Here is a 20841-nt window from a genome sequence, read left to right as displayed (position 1 = left end):
TTTAGTATAACGGAAGTTAAACCGAAACTACATAGACCGGTTTTATCTTGCGTTAATGTACCTGCTACTAATTTTCACTGTGTGGCTAGCGTTCAAATCGATATACTGTATAACATTCTATTTTGATATATGATCATCGTAGATACATTAACTTTATCAATGTATTTCTTTAATATTTCATTTAGTTTCCGAACAGGTTATAAACCCTTTTAATTATATCAAGATGAAAAATCATTAAATGTATTGTAACCTCATATTAACGGTAAAATAGTTTTGATTAAACGCAGGATATAATCAATGTTCATGACATACATTTATGTACATGCATTAAACGTTTGCAATTATATACTACCCAATAATTTGTCTCTCATTAAAACTTAATGAATTGACAGGTTCTGTAATGTAACATTTTATTTTTAGTTTTCGTTGGACAACATTTTGCTGACATTGAGTAGCAGCTTCACGATCAGGAAATGAACATTTAGTAAAATTATGTCCCTTTTCTTCTCAAAACATACGTAGATAATCAGAGCCAAGACTGATAAAGTCAGATTATATAAAACAAAATCTTAAACAATTAAGATTATCTAGTCGGTAGCCAGACTAGTAAATCATTTTTTGTAGGCAAGTAACAGAGTGACTTATTTCTATGTAGTACATTTACATAAATGCATCATGATACCTGTCTTGTTTAGGTTTTTAAAAAAAGAAAGATTTTTTTTTTATGTTCAGATATAAAAATTTTATAAGAAAAATAGTTAACATTAATTTTGACTTGTGTTTATACGTATCTAATACGAAAAGCCAGGCTATAAATATTTAAATAAGTCAGTTGAAGAAGCATTTATGGGAGTTGTATTGAAATATAGATAGCTGTAATTATATGGTGGACTTTCACCAGGGAGATTTTTCGGTGCTTCCGAGGGATCTACTTTCCAGATTTTATTTACTTCACAACAGCGGATGTTAAGTGCTGTGTGGCGGTCGTAAAAAGTCGCCCCGACTTCATCTCAGTGTTGTTATATTTTCTGGTCCTTCGGGATCATTGATTTCAACTCATTTAGATTTGAAGATTGAATACTGCTTAAGCCGGTGCTAGGGGGCGTGTGCAGTGTTGCTTTTTCCATTACTGCCCATGAACAGACTCATTCAAACCGAGTCTGCAATTTTCACTGTTTGCATTGTTTTCGGTGCTTCCGAGGGATATACTTTCCAGATTTTATTTCTTATTGTTTCTCTTGGTGGAGAGGTGATATACTGTGTAATGAATGATCTCAAAACCAACCAATACAGGGATTTGTAGAATGAAGCAGGCATGTTTTTGGTGTGTTAAACACTTCTTGAACGATTCTCTCAAACTACGTAATTTTGTTCTCGTATATTTTTGTTTTGTTTTCTTTCTTTTAAATGACGTTTGATCGCGTGTGAAATGGCCATCTTATATATTATCGCACGAATTGTTTATACGAGAATAAGTGCTTCTCCCTTTATAAAACGGTAAATGTAAATATTTACATGTAAATGTTACAGTACTTCCAAACATGAAAATAGCAAGAGGTTTATTTATTATTATTATTTGTTCACGTCATATGTGTAATGTACATATTTCACAATATAAACTATTTCTATAAAATTATAATTTGTTGCGAAATAACATGAAGTAAAACCGCAAACGCTCTAGCCTTTTCTTTGGTTTGAAGAAAACACTGGTCGTCGGATATTTGGAACCAAAATATATCTGATCTGCATGTGATGCATATACCGAGACAAGAATGTTGAAGTTATCTTCTTTTGAAGGTACACCTGATCAGTGAAATCAGGATGGTGGTCTAATTTTAATGCACGGTTTTGCTTTTTTTTTTTAACTTATTTTACTTTTATTATTCTGACTTGTTTGCTTGGCAATGCAATAATCTTTCTGTAATGAGCCATCTTTTTAAATGTGTTTGGCTTCTATCAATTTGCAAAGTGCTTATTAATGCTGCATTACGTACAGCATCTGAACTTTTTTTGTTATTCTATATTGTAAATTCATCAAAATTTGAATGAAGAAATGAAAAGAACGACTGACCAATTGAGTCAGTTACTCAATGACTGTTTAACTGACTGGATGACTGACTGATGAACTTTCTGATTGACTGACTGACTGTCTGACTGACCGTCCGACCGACAGACCGATTGATTGGATTCAGTGAACCATCATCGAAATATCCGATGTAAAATCATGAAAGTTTCTTCTGACCATTTTATGCGCCTCTAGTAGAAAGTTATTTTATGCGCCTCTAGTAGAGAGTGAAGCTTTGAAGTTTTTTTGTTGTTTTTTTTAATTAAAGTCAGAAGTTTTTTAGAAATTCCCTGGATAAGAATGTACTTATGCTGAATAATCAAAGGATAATAACTCAGTGAGAAATCTTTGTCCTGGAACATGACAATAATATGTGTATGAAACTTCCTATAAATTTTCGCCAAACTGGATTCATTGGTTGCTTGAAAAACATTTGTAATAAGAATGGCACCATAGTTTGCTTATGTTTAATAATTAAAAGTCAATAGGCCAGTAAAAAATTATTCATGACTTATGTTGAATAATTAAAGGGAAATGTGTCTGTGACCAGTCATTGTCCCGTAATGTGAGTTTTCGCTTGTTTTCATCCGGTGGTTGCTGAGAAATACTCCGGACAAGGATGACGCTATAGCTTACTAATGCTGAATAAACAAAGTGCAATAAAATGTGAAAAATCATCAGCCCGGGATGTGACGGTCATATTTGCATCTGCCTACGTGATTGAAGTTTGTCATGGCGTTTCGCTGAATTCGAATGAGTAGCTGCTTGGAAATATTCAGACAAGAAGGTGGAGAATAGTTTAGCCATGATACATGATCCAAGGGTGATAACACTAGAAATCATCGGATCAGAAAATAAAGGCAATAGCAATATTCGCACCTCCTCTCGAGAATAAAGCCTGATGTTAATTATCGCTGAATTCCAGGACAAGAAAGACGGTATAGTTTACTAAGGATTAGTAATTAATTGGAAATAACTCAGTGAAAAATTATCCGACCAGAACATTTATAGTAAAGTAATATCGATGTATAAGAGCCAGTAGGATAATTGCATGATCCAAATGACTGTGCGGACCGACTGACAGGTGTACGGACGGAAGACATTCGTGTATTTCCCTCCGGTGTTCCATCTGTAGAAGACTAAACGAGGACCAAAGATGCTGCTTTGAGGAACACAACTTATCTTAGATTTATACTCTTAAGATATTTTATTGGCGTTTATTTTCGGATCTTATTAAAATGACATGAACCAATCAGTATTTTGACACACATTTACGTTAGTCATAAAGGTATGCAAACAACAGTATCAAAAGGTGTGTGTAAATCTTCATCTTAGAATGTCTTTATTTAAACGTTTAGTGATACTGTTTCTTAAATGATCCATTACGTGCGCATGGAATGTATCAGTAGAATGCTTTTTTCTATAATTGTTATATATCTATTGTCAACTCTGACTGGAACATGGTGGAGGTTATGCGGGAGGTTATGTCCACCATATATGTTTTATGCTTCACTGTGGTGTTTTTACCTCTAACAATAACATGACGGTGCCATGCTTGGTTCCATTATTTGATATTTCGTCTTAACGCAAGCGCTTGTGTTTCAGTGAAGGTGTTATCCCGGTATAGAAGTACTCCCAAGTCGTTGTATCCTTGGAAGTAGTTCTTTGAACTTTTGAAGATTCTAATTTGAAGCCATCTCTACTTTGACTTGTTAACTTCTATATGTATTTATTGACATTGCGTACATTTTACGTCATTTCTGATGTCACTAACAGTTGTTTTGTCTGTGTTTTTCAGGACTATATTTCTGTGCGGAAGGATTAAAAAACTACTCCAGACTGGCGACCATTACAGACGTAGATGGGTAATTAAACCACGGACTGAACACTTTAATGTGTTTTCTTTATCATTTATTGACTAAGGCGGGACATTTTTAATCTTCAGAAATACAGAGTTGTCAATGCTGTACATCGGTTGTGAAATTCGCAATCCATGTCGAAAAGTGCTTGTTTTACTATACAGCAAAGAAGGAGAAATTGTACCTGGCCGACACCTATATCTTAGTCCTATATACATCTACTTTCTGCGAGTTACGATTCGGGGAGGCTGGCTTCTTGAAAGATCGCTTTTGCAGTTGGACACAATTCTTTTTGTTACCTTTATGTTTGCCAAAACAATTTTGCAGATTTTGCAATAATTTTACATACATGGTGCAGCGGCGACACTCTAGGAAAACGTTCACATAAATATGATGTTCTAGCAACCATGTTTGTAGTTAGTACCTGTAAAGATTTTTGAAAATCGTAGAATCTAAAAAGTATAAGTTTCTAAAATGTTCAAAGTCTATTATTATATGATTTACAGAAATACATTTATGTTAACCCCTTACAACTAAATAAAAATGATTCATCTTTGTCAAAAAGGATCTGTTTGGACGTTAAATATTTCTTTATTTCTTTATGCCACCTAAGGGTATTTTTACGATGTTTGTATTAAGTAAAAATAATAATAGCTGTAGGGAGTTTTGAAAACATCCTGATCGTAGAATCTAAAAGATACTAGTAAGTTTTAAAAATGGTTCAAAAGCCGTCTTACTGAGTCTATCATTAGGTGATTTACGGAAATACATTTTTGTTAACCCCTTACAACTAAATACAAATGATGCATCTCTGTCAAACATGATTGGTTTGGAATTTAAATATTTCTGTATTTCCTTTTGTAGAAAACTTTGAACATCTAGCAAGTTTAAAATGTGTTTTGTAACACCTGTTTTATGTGTGCATTGTTACAGACAATACTCTCAGTTTAACGCTATCTTGACTAATATTGTAATTGGTTTATTCATGACGAAGGGATATTTGTGAACTTTATTGCTAAAGAAAACACAAGCTGTGTTAAAAGCATTAACGACTGACTTCTGTTCTTCAATGAAGAATTCAGTTAGACACTACTTTTCAAAAGATCAGTATATGACAATCAAGATGTTTGTTGACTTAAACGCTGCCCAAAGAGTAAGTATGTAGTGGCCGCTTTTTCCTCCCATCACATATCTCTGTTCGTCTATCTTATCTTGCTTGGGTGATTGATGGGTTTTATTGGGTTTAACAACACAATTTTATGGCAACTTTTACCCTTTGATGGTAGAGGAAGACCCCAGGTGCCCCTCCATGTATTGTGGTTTCAGATGGGGCAAAAATATTTGAAAGAAAAATATATATCAATAAGTACACGATCGGTTTATTACGAAAAAATGAGTACGTACATCGACGTCAGAAGATGATATGTTTTATTACAAATTTAAAGCAGCGCAACAATTATACGAATGATGTTTTACCTTAAAACGATTAACTATTCATTTGTTTCAATAATTAGAGTAAAAAATGTAAGATAACATCGTGATAGAAGGAGTTCCGTCTGAGAATCATCACTATTTCTTTGATAAAATAGAGAAAAGTGGAAACTTCACAGGTCGCTCAACACGACAAAAACGAAAATGTTGTAGGCTCGGTTTCATTGAGCCTGTTCATGGACGGTAGTAGAAATGCATGCTACCGTCCATGCCCTCTAGCCCCGGGTTGAGCAGAACTCAACATTTATACATGCTAAAAGTACAAAAAACAATTTAGAGACATCCGCAGATGTATTCAAACGGCGATGAACATAGAACCTTCAATGATACACGTGTTGAGTCGTGTAATTCCACGAAGAGCGGCGTTTGGTCCCCAGATGAAACAAAGGGTTTGTCCCAAACGAGAAAACAATTGGCAGAACTAAACAAACTGGAATTTAGGAAGGGGATCTGAGGTTATGGAGCCTGCGTATCACAGGAACTGTCAAAAGACAAAATTAAAAAGCAGGTACCATATCCAAGGGGTGATTAAACAATTAATATTATAGCAATAAATCAAAATAATAGAATCAAACCGAATGATTCAACATACATAAAATCCGCGTACAATGTTTTCCCGAACGAGTACATAAAAGCCTAACTATATACATAAAGTGTTTGAGGAAATTATCAGATGCATTTAAGGAAACAATTAAATTAGATGTGCTTGTACAATAAATAATCAATGTTACAGTCAAACTTCGTTAACCCGAACTTGGAAAATTTGACACTTCTCTTCTCTCGAACTGGTTGTCATGTCCCGGAAAGATCCCTGTATAATGAATTTTGTTCGATAACTCGAACAACAACCGATCAGTCTATCTCGAACAACAACCGATCAGTCCAACAAATTTTGCTGGTTCCGACGCGTTTGAGTTAACAAAGGTCTACTGTATTTTAAAACAGTATTTCGTACAATAATTTATTATGAAATAAAAGTTCTTCCGTAATTCTATCGTTTTTATAGAAGAATGTTATACATAAAGGACTAATAAAGTGCCTTACACACTGGATAAAATTGAAAATTGCTCGTGATGAAACCATTTACATAACGTGACAAATAGCGTTTTTGTTACAAATCTATTTGACGTTCTGATTCCATTTTGTAGAAGAATAAAATTAAAAAAACATGCATACAAAAGGTATGTTTCAGTACACAGGTATTTTTGAACATAATTCCAAGTGAAGTCAGTAGTAGAGCAGTATCAACAGTATTAATACGAGTAATATTGTGGAACATTCCAACAGTAGGAGAAAATCTATTGAATTTTCTGCTTTTATTGCTGTACAGTAAGATTCATGCCTCACGCCGGTTAGCAATACAAAGTCACACATAATGTTGAAGGTTCAGAACAATTTTTTTCTGTTACTACATGTACGACCTTTTAAAAATTAACCAAATCTTTTTAAATGTGGCTTTCAGTTTATCTGTTCAATCTTTTTTTTTTAAATATGACGTCACAATGTTAATGCCAATGAAAGTGTTGCAACATTAAATCTAAATTAAATCATATGTAAGTTTCATTTTGCGTGAACTGCTTTAACTTGAAATTTGATAGCATTTTCCTCTCATGATAAAGCATGAACATCAATGGCTTTATCGAACTTAACTATTTCTTTATGTTGATGTACAGTCTACTCCTGTATTCCGAATCAGTCTAAAATGCAGGCCACTCTTGACGTTTTACAGCTGATGACAACAATTTACTTCAGCAAAATTAAGGGAAAGGTTATGTTTATAATTTTTAAGCATCTGTGCATATTAAACAGCCATAGGTTATATCATTTACCAACTTTTCATGTGATAAACACAGTTTAAGTATGTTGTTGTATATTGACTGGAGATGCTGAATTCAGCCGAGAAAATGTTAAGCTGCTCTCTTTACGAGACGCTTACTAATTATAAAATAATTATCAGGTGATGTACATAGATAAATAATACATGGACATCGTGTACAAAATATATCTATCACACTATAGATATATAACATTACATATACAAAAGTTGTTTATATTAAACGAAAGTCATTAAATATTGGGTATCCCGAATCACTGTACTTACGTCTGTTCTATTCTATACAAAATGATTGTTTATATATAAAATATACACCTCGCTTCCCTTTCATCACTGTTAATATTTACCAGCATTACCCATTTCGTTCAAAAATGCCTTGAACTCATGTCAATAGTAAGTTTTAACCATTTTACATGCTACTATGTGTTACACAGAATGGCGTTTTTTCTCCATGTTGAAATGTAACAATAAATATATACAGCTTTCATTGTGGTCTTATTTTTAATTCAAAATAATTATTTTGTGTGATCTACCGATCATGAAGCTTTTCTCACATTCCGAAGATCATTTTATTTTAAAACTAGTATCCGTTGGTAAACATATAAAGGTAGAGTAACGGCAATAGTGATTCGGAATACACGAAAATGACTCGAAATAGCCGAGGTCGCGAAGTTCGGGAAGATTTAAATATTACGCAAAGTAAGTAACATTTCGGAAGTTAGATACAAGTTTTTCATTGGCAGTAAATGATGTATTAATGAATATGTATCAAAGATATTGTACATGTTGAAGTATTAGTACAATTTTGATTTTTATGAAAACTGGTTCGGAATACCCGAGTAGATTGCACATTAGAATCACTCTAAAGACTACATATATTTTATAGGTATATTTAAAATCATAATCCTTCTAGAAAAGAAAAGATTGATCGAATCTCCAGTTCTGAAAATTCGATAAAAAGATGCAACGTTTGATTTAATATACACAAAATAAAGCAAGACAAATGCTACACAAAAGCAAATCACGCATTTTCTTTCTCCCGATATTCCGAAAGACGATTTTTATAACGTACAAATACTTTTTTTCAAGTAGATTCTCTAAGCAAATATACAAATACAGGCAGCATGTAGAAATGCTTTTGATTTATTCAGACTACAATATACTATGTGTATTGTTTAAGACATTTATCCAGCCTTTTCAAACAATACGCCAACTAAGAATTATACTGTTGAGATTATAGTGACTTTACTGATTGGAACGGGATAAAACCAGCGCAAAACTTTGAGACCCTCCATATCAATTGTACATGCAAAGTATTCTGTTTACTAATTTAATGTTACCGCATTATTTTGCCTGAAAACATTGATGGCCGTGAAACGACACGCCGCTTAATTAGTTTCTGTTATTAAAACGTTAAATAGCCATATCATTTCAATTGTGCATTTATCTAAATTTGATTTGAAACAAACTCTTCTAGGTTACACATATTTATGCCGAGAAATATTCATTTCTAAGCGTACTTAGATTGTGTAATTGATGGTAAAAGCAATTATGGTTTACTGTATATATGTTATATTACCATGCATTACAGGATTGCTGAAGCGTGATCAATATATGTCCTTAACTTCTACAAAATGGGCATAAGTAAAGATAAAAATAATCAAAATATAACAATTTTATAACAATCTGGTACGTATACAAGTAAAACTACATTTATATGAAATATGATTTGCATGTGCATATAGTTTTCACAGCCATCAGAGATACTCGAAGAAAAGTTTAGGTTTGTTTTACAATTTAGCTAAAAGGATATTAACCTTTGTGTATAACAACTATCTTTCGAAAAAGTGTTATTGAAAAGTCAAATATACGAAACTGTGCAAATTGTATAACAGTATAAAAATACAATAACCGGTACACACAATTCTGGATATATGATGCATTGTATTCACTGAGATCTATTAGTTCGAAATAACTCTTAATGTCCATTGATAAAACGACAGTTAGACTATTGCACGAAACGCGCTTAAAAGTGTATAGACATGATAACATATGTATATATAGAATCATAAAAAAACACTTTAAATAGTAAACAAATGATACCTTTAATTTCTACATTCTCTAACAGCTCCCATGTATTTTATTCTAAGTTTATTCATATTGTCTTATCATTTTAGGCAATGCAACTCTTTTAAAATTTTGGCAACAAATACTTTCTACTGGTTTCTCAGGAAAAAACTGAGATCTTTAGTCAAATGTTCTCTTGTATATAGCGACCTTTTTCTGCTTTGAAGAGATACCCTGGAAAAAACAGGCGGATCAGCAAATCAGAAGTGTGCTAAATCGGTAAATACTACAAATGACCGAAACATATGCTTGACATTTGTAGCTATTCAGCTATATCTTATAGAATTTCATTGTTAGCTTTTATATATAGAACATTCTAGAACGACCAGCAAATAACCTACATGTATTTAGAGCAAAATCTATCTCGGGTTATTTTGCAATAAGCCACTCGCGTGCAATGACGTCATCCAATCCAGGTGTGTAGCATGGTCGTAGAAAGTAGTTACCATTTTTTCTAACTCTGTTGATACTAGTATGTCGTGTTAGAATCGAAATAATAAGTTCCCAAGTGATTTATCATAGAATAACCCGAGAGAGATTTTCGTTCTTATGCGAAAAAATATATCACTCAGGCCTACGGCCTTCGTGATATATTCTTGCGCATAAGAACTCAAAACTCGGATTATTCTACGACTAACCACGTTTGGGAACTTATTATTTCTTAAATATAGGCGTAAAAATACGTCGTAAGGAACTCAAAACTCGGGTTATTCTAGGACTAACCACATTTGGGAACTTATTATTTCTTAAATATAGGCGTAAAAATACGTCGTATACCACTCTTAAGATGGCTTTTCATAAGCCGTTAGCACTTCGGTTTCGATACTCTTTGAACATACATTTTCTAATACTCGGTAATTGTTTTCATAGATTTTAGGAATTAACAAACTCCTCTGCGGGTATTTAAGGTATCACCCTTGTTATAGCGTACATCTCATTTGAAGAGTATTCAGTTCCAACAGTAAAAATCTATTTATTCAAAAACGAATAAATCAGTTTATGTACTCGGGGTCCTCTATCTTTCACACTTGCGAAATAAAATTTAGTACACTTAACCTACCACACAGTTATAATTTAGTACTCTAAACCTTTAGCTTTGTAAGTTTTCTCACGCGTAGCTTTTATCATTACACCGTCTATAATTTATGCGATTACACAAAAAACGTTAATTTTCTGTAAAAGAAGCTTATTACGTAGAAATTCTTCAACATACAAACGTAAATTGATGTTATTTATTATATATTAGTTTTCTTTCATTGTCGTTCAACGGATTATATATAAACATTGATATAAAAGGATATTTTTACGCCGAAGTGGACAATCGTGTTACGTCACAATAACTTTCTTTGTTCTGGCTATATCGTGTTGGATTAATGATGGACATACTTGTTTTGGGGGATTCCCACGTTCGTCGTTTTGGACATATTTATCTGGTCAGAACTCAAACAATTTGAACGTTCGTGAAGGACTTAACGTTAGATTTCATGGCATAAGTTCTGGCAAAATCTGTCAGAATCCTGTTGTTCAGCAGTTCGACCAACTACTTCGTGCTGAAAGACCCCGTTGTGTCCTGTTATGGATTGGGGGCAATGATCTGGATTCCCTCGAACAGGATTTCTCGGTAGAAGCTGTTGCTGCCAGAATTTTGGCACTGGCAAGCCAATGGTCATTGCGCTATTCTTTGGACAATGTGTACATTCTCCAGCAAATGCCTCGTCGGCGAACACGTTCAATCAGCAGCCAGCTGTTCAACGATAGGGTCAAAGACTTTAATCGTATAATCAAAGCGGAATGTTCAGGTTTCCAGAATATAACATACTGGCATTTACGTCATCTGACAGATGTTTCACGTGGTATTTATATTGACGGGGTACATTTGAACCAAAATGGTATGAGACGTCTGTTTTTCAACGTCAGAGGTGCGGTCGTACAGGCTGTTCGAAATCACTGACTTTTCCATGGTGCAAATGCTGGTTCCGGATGAAAGATTACCAATAACCGTGTTTTACTTGACATTCTTTTACAAAGTTCTATCAGTTGGTTATTTCTGGATGGACAAGAACTTTCATAAGTTATTTGTATTTCAACCGGTGTAATGTAACAAGACTGTATAAACTTTTAGCATTGTTTAGTGTCAATTGACAGATTTTGCAAAGTCTTTAATTTTTGGCTTACACTATTTTGTTTTATTGTCTATTTTGTTATTCATGTCGATAAAGGTGATTGGTCTTTTAGGTCTACTCAATTTTGTATAGGTATCAATGCCTGCAATGTGGATATCACGTCCAATTTTACAATTTTTCAACCTTTTGAATTACATATTTGTAAACGTCGGCTTTATTTCAACAGGTAGATTTATTAAAGTTCAGGTATGTGTACAGTACCTGTATTACGTGTACAATAATTATTAGCTATCTGCGTACATTCAGTACTTCACAATACAGACTACCTTTAATTGATTTAATAAGGAAATTATGCACAGACATGTAACAAATTAAGACAAAATTAATGTTGTTACATAAAACAGTCTTCCTTTTAATATGAAAGTGTTAATGCATAAGCATGTTACATATTAAGTCATTTGAGTTATCAATACACACAGGTTTGAACAAATACAATTCAATTACATAACGTTTTTTCACGTCAGGATTCAGGTTAGGTGAAACCTGTAGTCATATACAATTACATTTAAAGAATTACGCTTATTTTGGGTATGGCATTTTTACGCTACTTTTGGTATGGCATTTTTACGCTAATTTCGGGTATGGCATTGGTGCATGTTTATCAATGTCCAGCTATTTCGTTATTATGTTTGCGCCTTGGTTGTGGCCCGAGCTCTGTCTTTTTCCTAAGGAGCGGGGCCGGAAACTTTGCATTAAAACAATATCAAAGATGTATCCGCTTAAATCAAGAACTATTTTAGTATATAGTTCAAACATAATTCTATTGCATGATTCTATTGCATGGCCTTGGTCCTGCAGTACTGTTTTGTAAAGGGGCATTGGTCCCCATGTTAAACCTATTTCACTGATAAGTGTGGCCTCGGTCCACATTTACACTTACACTTTGTCTGATGTGGCCTTGGTCCACATTTTATGGATTATAAATCACTAAGTGTGTTAAATTTCCGTTAACAAACAATACTTGTCTAATAGCCTAATGTGTGGCCTTGGTCCACTTTTTATGCACTATCAATCAATGTTAATTTTACATGGACTAGTGTGGCCTTGGTCCACAATTAATTGATTTTCAGGCTGTTACAAGCACTTATTTTCATAAAGACTTTGACTGATGTGGCCTTGGGCCATAATTTATGATGGCCTGTTCTGGCCTTGGTCCACATTTCATGTTATTTAAACCACTACTTGTATCTTTTATGGTTGAAACTTTCCGTATAGTCTAAGATAGGCTTCGCCCACTTTTAATGACTTGTCAGTTAGTGTAAAATTCTACATGTAAATCTGACTAGTAGGGCCTTTTTAAAAAAAAATTAATGAATTTTCAGGTGTTACTTATTTACATTTAGACTTTGACTGATGTGGCCTTGGTTCACAATTACTGTTTTACCCATTAACTAAATTTTTCATTTGTTACTTTGACTAAGGCAGCTTTGATCTATATATTTAGATAGATAGATAGATTGATAGATAGATGTATATGTATATGTTTTTAACTCTGATGCCATAGCTTCAGTCAATAATAGCCTTACATTTCGGTCATGTTCATGTCAGTTGTTAACATAAAGAGACTTTAACGTGACATTAATACATACAACAATATTTCATTAATTTTAGTCTCAACACATATGAATTATTTCATACATTATCAGCCAGTAAATGTTTACCCATCATGTATATACAACGCACAGGTTTTTATCGCTACATATCTACAGGCCCAATTTTTAAGTTTTACGCGCTTGGTCAAGGCCAATCCTTTACCATCTTTCTGTGACTTTCAGGATGAGTAAAAGGAAACGAACTCCCAATGAGTCGCCATCTATTGAAGAACTTACAGAGCGTCTTGTGCCACAGGTTACAACCGCAGTTATGAAGTCACTGCATGATCTGGGGGTACTTCCTCGACAACAACCCGTCCCTGTTGCTGCTAGTTCACAGACATCATCTACGCTTGATCATACAACCGGTGTGTCGGTACCTCATCCCGCCATCACATCCACTTCAACCACTGGTAGCTTTGAAGCTTCTAATGGACCAGGTTCAAGCACTTTCGTAGATGTTCATGTGACTGCACCACCGGAGCCTGCAAACCAATCCATACAAAATATTCAGGGCAGCTGCATTATCCCAGCTTCATCTTCCTCACAGTCTGATCCCAGTGCCACACACACACAAGAATTACAGCTAGATCAATCTACACGGCAAATAACCATTGGGGCATTTTCTTCGTTGGATGCAACAGGTTCGAACACTAATCTTCCATCATTTAATAACCCTGGCATAGCTTTATCTGTGGGAGTCGATACAAAGTTGAAGGCCAAGATATGGGCCGAACAGTTCCTTCCTTTTGCATCATTGATTTCCGCGAAAGAATCCGGCTCTTTAACATTCAGGCAAAACCCCGATGGTTCAATTGGCCTACAGAAAGCCGAACAAGAAGACATTAAATCAATGGAAGGATGGCACAAGGCTTTCACCATATTTACTGGTATATACACGGAACGTCTGCCCCATGCTGCTCCGTCATTGATGAAATATTCCTCCACAATTCAACAACTGGCTAAACAGGCAGGTCCTTATGCAGCCCTTCAGTACGACATATCTTTCCGCAAGCTTAGGGAAACCGATCCTAACATGCATCCTTGGGACTATCCGAATGCAGAGCTTTACAACAAAGCCATGGCTGACAGCCTAAGCTTCCGTTTTCGATCTCAAAGCAACCAGTCCTTTCGTGCCAAAAGAGCACCTCTACCGTGCCTCAACTACAATAACAATGGCCAATGCTTACGCCGAGTCTGCAGGTTCTCTCACATCTGTAAGTTATGCAGGGGATCACACTCCAAGCGATACTGTCCCAAGAAGCCTCTCTTCTCCCAACAGTCTGGGCCATCACCAACCACAGGGCTTTCATCAGGATCTTCCATCCAAAAAACAACCCAAGTCCCAAGCAAATCAGTTCCAGCTACCATTACAAGACCACCTAAACCTTAATACAGCTGTTGTTACTCCAATAAAACCCAGTATATTAGACTTTTGGCTTAACGGCTTTCATGCTGCTGAGAGAGATTTTCTTATACGTGGATTTACAAACGGTTTCCATATTCCCTTTCAAGGTAACTCCTTGGTTCCAAATGACTCCTTTACCAATCTTACATCTGCCAAACAACAGCCTGACATCCTACGACAACTGCTATTCAAAGAAGTTTCAAAAGGAAGGATTGCAGGGCCTTTCAAGGAAAAGCCTTTTAACGATCTTATTCTATCACCAATTGGTATTGTACCAAAGAAGAACCCTGGTCAGTATCGTTTCATACACCACCTTTCATTTCCTGAGGGTGATTCTGTTAATAGCCGTATACCTAGGGAGGACTGCTCTGTTCAATACAATAACATTGATGATGCTGTCGCGTTGATTAAGCAGTGTGGCAATGGCGCCTTCATGGCAAAGAGTGATATCGAAAATGCTTTCAGACTGATACCAATAGCACCTCAATCACAACATTTACTTGGGTTTTCCTTCTGTGGTGAGTTTTATTATGATAAAACGCTTCCGATGGGTTTAAGCCACTCATGTCACCTTTTTGAACGTTTTTCAAGTGCCCTTCAATGGGTCTCTCTGAACAGGCTGAAAATACACTCATGCACTCACATTTTGGATGACTTCTTGTTTGTTGCTCCATCTTATTCAAACTGTTTACGTGATCTACAGAAATTCCTCCAGTTGGCGGATGAAATTGGCTTACCTATTAAGGAGGATAAAACTTTACTCCCTAGCACTGTTATGTCTTTTGTTGGTATTGAACTTGATTCAGTCCGCATGGAAAAACGCCTTCCAGAAGATAAAGTACACAAACTACGTGACACCCTACATAGTATCAAAGTCAGGAAGAGGGTCTCCCTTAAAGAATTGCAAAGTTTGATAGGTCTACTCAATTTTGCGTGTTCTGTTGTAACACCTGGCCGAGCATTCCTCAGGCGTCTCATTGACTTGACAGTGGGTGTGAAAAAATCACATCATAAGATTCGTTTAAATACAGAGGCAAGAGCAGACTTAGCGGCCTGGAGTATCTTTGTTGATGGTTTTAATGGCATTTCCTTAATGTTGCCAGACCGCTGGGAAAGTTCGCAAAGTTTACAGCTGTTTACAGATGCCAGCAATATTGGATTCGGTGGCTACCTTTCAAATCGTTATTTTGCCGGTGTTTGGCCTGCGGATACTTTCTGGGATGCGATGCATATTACTGTGAAGGAATTGTTTCCCATTGTTCTGGCTCTGGAGCTTTGGTCTACTCTCTTACAAAACAAATGCATAATATTCAATTCAGATAATGAAGCAGTTGTTCATGTCATTAACAAACAATCTTCAAAGGATAAGGTGTTAATGCGTCTGGTGCGCCGTTTAGTCATGATATCATTAAAGTGTAACATTCTGTTTCAAGCAAAACATGTGCCTGGCACAAACAATACTTTAGCAGACCTTCTATCTCGTCAACAGGTTCCCAGATTTTTGGAGACATGCTCGTTTCCAGATCCAATACCGGAACACATTCCAGTGGACAAATTGTCACTTTAACACAGGTTGCAGAAACACTGTTAAAGCAAGCTCTCTCACCAAATTCACAACGTGTATATGACAGAGCTCTCTCAAGATTTCAAGACTTTCTTCAGCGGACTCCTAGTGTTGCAAGAACTTTTCCGGTCTCCGTCCATACAATACTGCTCTTTATAGCTGATTGTCATACTAGGCATTTGGCTACAAGTACGACGTTAACCTACATCTCGGCAATTGCATATGTGCACAAACTGCTTGGTTTAACAGACCCAACACAGCATTTTGTTGTAAAGAAGTGTCTGCAAGGCTATGCGAAGGAACATTCTTCACCGGATAAAAGGCTGCCTATTTCGGCCGAGTTGCTTTCTAGACTGGTTAGTTCGTTGACATTCACGAGTGGTTCGGCATTTGAACGTAAGCTTTTTAAAGCAATGTACTTGTTAGCCTTCCACGCTTTCTTGCGCATAGGAGAAATTACAGGTAGTCCAGGCACCACACCTGTTATATCACTCTCTGACGTAACCTTCCACCAGGACTCAAATCGTGCCTTGCTTTCAGCAGATATCTTACTCAGTAACTATAAACATAACAAAGGTCGGTCAACCACAATTAATGTTACTGCAAAACCTAGTAATGTGCAAATGTGCCCTGTTCAAGCTTTATGGGATTATGTTCAAGTACGCGGCCGAGTGTCAGGTCCCTTCTTTGCTTTTCTGGATAACAACCCGGTTTCGCGTTCTGCCTTCTCGGTGCAACTGCGAAACTCTCTGATCTTCTGTGGTTGCGATACAGCCAGGTTTAAAGGTCACAGCTTTCGTATAGGCGCTGCCTCAACTGCCGCAGCACTGGGAATTTCCGAAACAATTATACAGCAGATGGGCCGATGGAAATCTTCGGCATTTCGTAAATATATTCGAATTCAAGCCTTACAGGTTTAGGTTGGTTTCGGAGTTTAGGGCTCCTTACCATTTGTGCACCTGTAACTTAGTCGGAATAGTCAACTGAATGTCTTGGAGTTTAGGGCTTCAGACAAAATAATCTGTACACGGGGTATTTTTGGCCTCTGTACATTTCGTATCTACCACTTTTAATGTATATTTTCTCATTCTTCCTTTCTTGTGTTAATTCTATTTTGTATGCATTACTTCTTGTATATACCATTTTCTGCATTCGTAAATGTAACTCAGTTTAAACATCACTTTATGATTGCTCGGAATTTAGGGCTATGTAAATGGGGTATTTTGGCCTCTTTACTGTTCTGTCTCAAATTTTGTGTGTATTATCTTTGCCTCTTTTCATTTCAATTATGCCGTCAGTGCCACATTTTGTGTCATACATTTTTGTTTAATTCACTTAACGTGTATATAACCTTTAGGTAGATATTATCTCAGGCAGCACTTGTCAAACAGTTTGTCTTGGAGCTGAGGGTTTCAGACATAACGGCATGTACACGGGGTATTTTTGGCCTCTGTACATTTCTGTTTTGACCTTGTACATCATCCAGTTTTACCGTCCTTCATATTTTTATAAACGCTGTATTTGTTAACGTGCCATTTTGTTGCCCCATCAGTTAGCCTTTGTACACTCTATTTTACGTGTATAATGTACTGAACATTGCTTAAATACAATTAGTCTATAGTATAACATTTTAGTAGTTAATGTTTTTTCACCTTAAGGTTTTATCTTATGATGTTTTAATGTAAATACTTTTTAGACTTCCGCTAGTTGCGTGATTTGTCTTATTACATGATTGCGCGTCGGGGCATCTTATATCTTCAAGTTTTTCATTTTACACCATACAATGTTGCCAAGGTCTTCGGTTGGGGCGATTTTATGTTTCAAGCAATCTTCTCTCAGGCCGTTCAAAGCTTTACTTTCAACACAAAATTATGGCGTCTTTTTTGCCCCAACTTTGTTTAAATGTGTTTTTCTTAGTTGTATTTTTCTTGTTTATATTTTAGTCATTACTTTGTTCCGTCATTTTAGATAATAAATGACATTTTCAGTTCAGTCCGTGTTTTTATTTTCTTTAAACAAATGAACTCGTCCTTGGCAACATTCCCCAGTGTACATAAAAATCTATTTATTCAAAAACGAATAAATCAGTTTATGTACTCGGGGTCCTCTATCTTTCACACTTGCGAAATAAAATTTAGTACACTTAACCTACCACACAGTTATAATTTAGTACTCTAAACCTTTAGCTTTGTAAGTTTTCTCACGCGTAGCTTTTATCATTACACCGTCTATAATTTATGCGATTACACAAAAAACGTTAATTTTCTGTAACCCAAACCCTATTTTTCCCGCCCTTATTTCGATTTTAGAATTTCATCAATAAACTAAAACTTGTTAGCCAATTCATTTTCAATGCTACTTTTCTGGATATAATATTATGCAGGATGTCTTTTTAACCAGTCTTTTTTGTCCCTACTTTGTTTAAATATATTTTTCTTAGTTTTACTTTTCTTGTTTTTATATTTCTAGTCATTACATTGATTCAGGCGTCTTTTTTGCCCCAACTTTGTTTAAATGTGTTTTTCTTAGTTGTATTTTTCTTGTTTATATTTTAGTCATTACTTTGTTCCGTCATTTTAGATAATAAATGACATTTTCAGTTCAGTCCGTGTTTTTATTTTCTTTAAACAAATGAACTCGTCCTTGGCAACATTCCCCAGTGTACATAAACCTACTTAAATGTAAAAGTTTAGGGGGCGTAGGTTCAAGAGCCACTGGGACCAATTTTTTACACTTATATTCATTTTTTCTAGTAAGTTTTTACCCTTTTCAAGACTCATATTGATTTATTGTACAAAAGTGACAATTTTTCATTGATAAGTTAATTTTGCTGTACAAAGTGAATTAACCTCTGAAACAAAGGGGGCAGAGTTAGCTATCTTTAAAAACACTGAGTTACGTGTGGTAAAAGTTCACTATTTTGCCTTTACTCTTTAAATTACATATTGTGGAAGAAATGTAGGTAGGATTTACTTTTGCCCCAAGGATATTTTTCAATGAAGTATGCAAAATAAATTTAACACTCCATCAGAACTAAACGTTAATTTTTCAATGTTCCAGTTAGAATTAAATACTTTTACTTGAGGCACCATAAAATTGTATTCACAGATTTATTTTGTGTTCTTACAATTGTATACCAATAGATTGACCTCTCTAATATCAAAATCAATTGTATAATGAATTCTCTGCAAACGTTTTGGATAGTGGCCATCACTTCGAAATTAGTTTTTACTTGAGCTGAAGGAAATGTTGTGAATTAAACAAATGAAAAAAAACAAAACGGAACGATAAAAGTTGTTTAAAATTTACATACAAGTCTCTCACTGGATAAAATACATCAAATTGCTATAACATTGTTACAATATTCACTATTAGGTGAGTCATACTTTAAAAGTTTTTAATCCTCAACGTTCATTTAACATGCAAAAACAGTGTTGATATTTTAAAGTAATCAGTAGACGAAAAAACAAAGGTTATTAAAAACTGTAAGTACGTATCTCACTAATTCTAAAATATCGTAAACTTACTTCCTGTGAGTAATTTAATCAATATATATGTGAATAATTATATAACAGATAGGTGTCAATTATTGTCATATTTAATCATTAAATTCGAATACAGAAAGTACTTAATGTTTTCGCAGAAAGTTAACACCTTCATTTGCATTTTTGTGACACTTGGCACACATAGATTTTATACAGGGCACATTTCGACGTGTAAAGTGTTCTTCTACTAAGGACTACTTTGTGAGAGGTTCTATGTTGGAAACGTGTTTTTTTTTTTCAAATAAATTAGTAAAGATAACATTATCCCATCTTGTTTTACTGTAATTATCGCTTCAGTAAAAAAATAACGTTCTAGAACATATATACCAAAAATAAAAAAACAGAAAACATTCAGTTACTTGCAACAAACAAATGTATCGTTTGCTTAGAGTCATAAGTGAAACCACATGTATACACATTTGCCGAATAAGTTCTGAACAGAAACTATTAGGTCAAGCAGGTAGTGTTAACAGAAACATTTACGTCAATGTGAATACAGAGAAAAATGGAACCATGTAAAATTGAACTACAGATAAATTTACTTGTAGATCAATCAACGTTTTTGTTTTAAATATTGTGTAATAAGAATTTATTTTGACAACATATTGTACGTAACTGCATCTGATGAAGTAGTAGTGAGATCGGGAATGATACAAGCTCTCGACGACAGTTTAAGCTATAGAAAATAACTAAAAACAGAAAAAAGAACAAAATAGGATTCTGAATGTACATTTACCTTCTAAAATATTTCTGTATTAAACAAACATTTGCAAACAATATGTCACATTCAGAATTGCGAGTTCTTTCCACACAAATTTATTCTGTTTACATCATTATAAACCTAAGAATACCGGTATATACCATACAATGGCGTTTGCTAACTATACATTTAACCGATCGATTGACGTTAGCGTTAGATATAGATATGACTTGTCAACAATGCTATGTAGCCTGTGTGTAAAGGCATGTTACAAATATTATATGCGAGTTTGACCGATCTTACGTATTTAAGGAACACACTTGATATTAATGTGTTTAATTGCCGGTTTAACAAGGAAGACAGTCAAGTTCTTTATATTCTGCGATAAACAACAGTTTACGCGCGAACTGGTTCTTTGCTTCTTAGATGAATAAAGGCCTACACAATTTGACAAAATGTTGCAAGGAACTTGT

At 34.9% G+C, this 20841-nt stretch overlaps 2 protein-coding genes across 2 annotated transcripts; both read left to right on the top strand.

The window, feature by feature from the left end:
• The first annotated feature begins 11205 nt into the window (after window positions 1-11205).
• LOC128551208 (uncharacterized) lies at window positions 11206-14690 on the top strand. Its single transcript, XM_053531829.1, has one exon. The coding sequence runs from the start codon at window positions 13336-13338 to the stop codon at window positions 14542-14544; it is 1209 nt and encodes a 402-aa protein (XP_053387804.1). The 5' UTR covers window positions 11206-13335; the 3' UTR covers window positions 14545-14690.
• Window positions 14691-14992: 302 nt separating this feature from the next.
• LOC128551264 (uncharacterized) lies at window positions 14993-16126 on the top strand. The gene has a single exon (XM_053532019.1). It carries the CDS (start codon window positions 14993-14995, stop codon window positions 16124-16126), a length of 1134 nt encoding a protein of 377 aa, XP_053387994.1.
• The last annotated feature ends 4715 nt before the right edge of the window (window positions 16127-20841 follow it).

This window comes from Mercenaria mercenaria, chromosome 19 (assembly GCF_021730395.1).
Source record: "Mercenaria mercenaria strain notata chromosome 19, MADL_Memer_1, whole genome shotgun sequence".
NCBI classification, from domain to species: Eukaryota; Metazoa; Mollusca; class Bivalvia; order Venerida; family Veneridae; genus Mercenaria; species Mercenaria mercenaria.
Note: the sequence above shows the minus strand (reverse complement) of the source record. Positions and strands in the feature narration are given on the sequence as shown.

Excerpts from the sequence above, each read along its gene's own strand:
- LOC128551208 (XM_053531829.1), top strand. The coding sequence starts at position 13,336 with ATGAGTAAAAGGAAACGAACTCCCAATGAGTCGCCATCTATTGAAGAA.
- LOC128551264 (XM_053532019.1), top strand. The coding sequence starts at position 14,993 with ATGGCAAAGAGTGATATCGAAAATGCTTTCAGACTGATACCAATAGCA.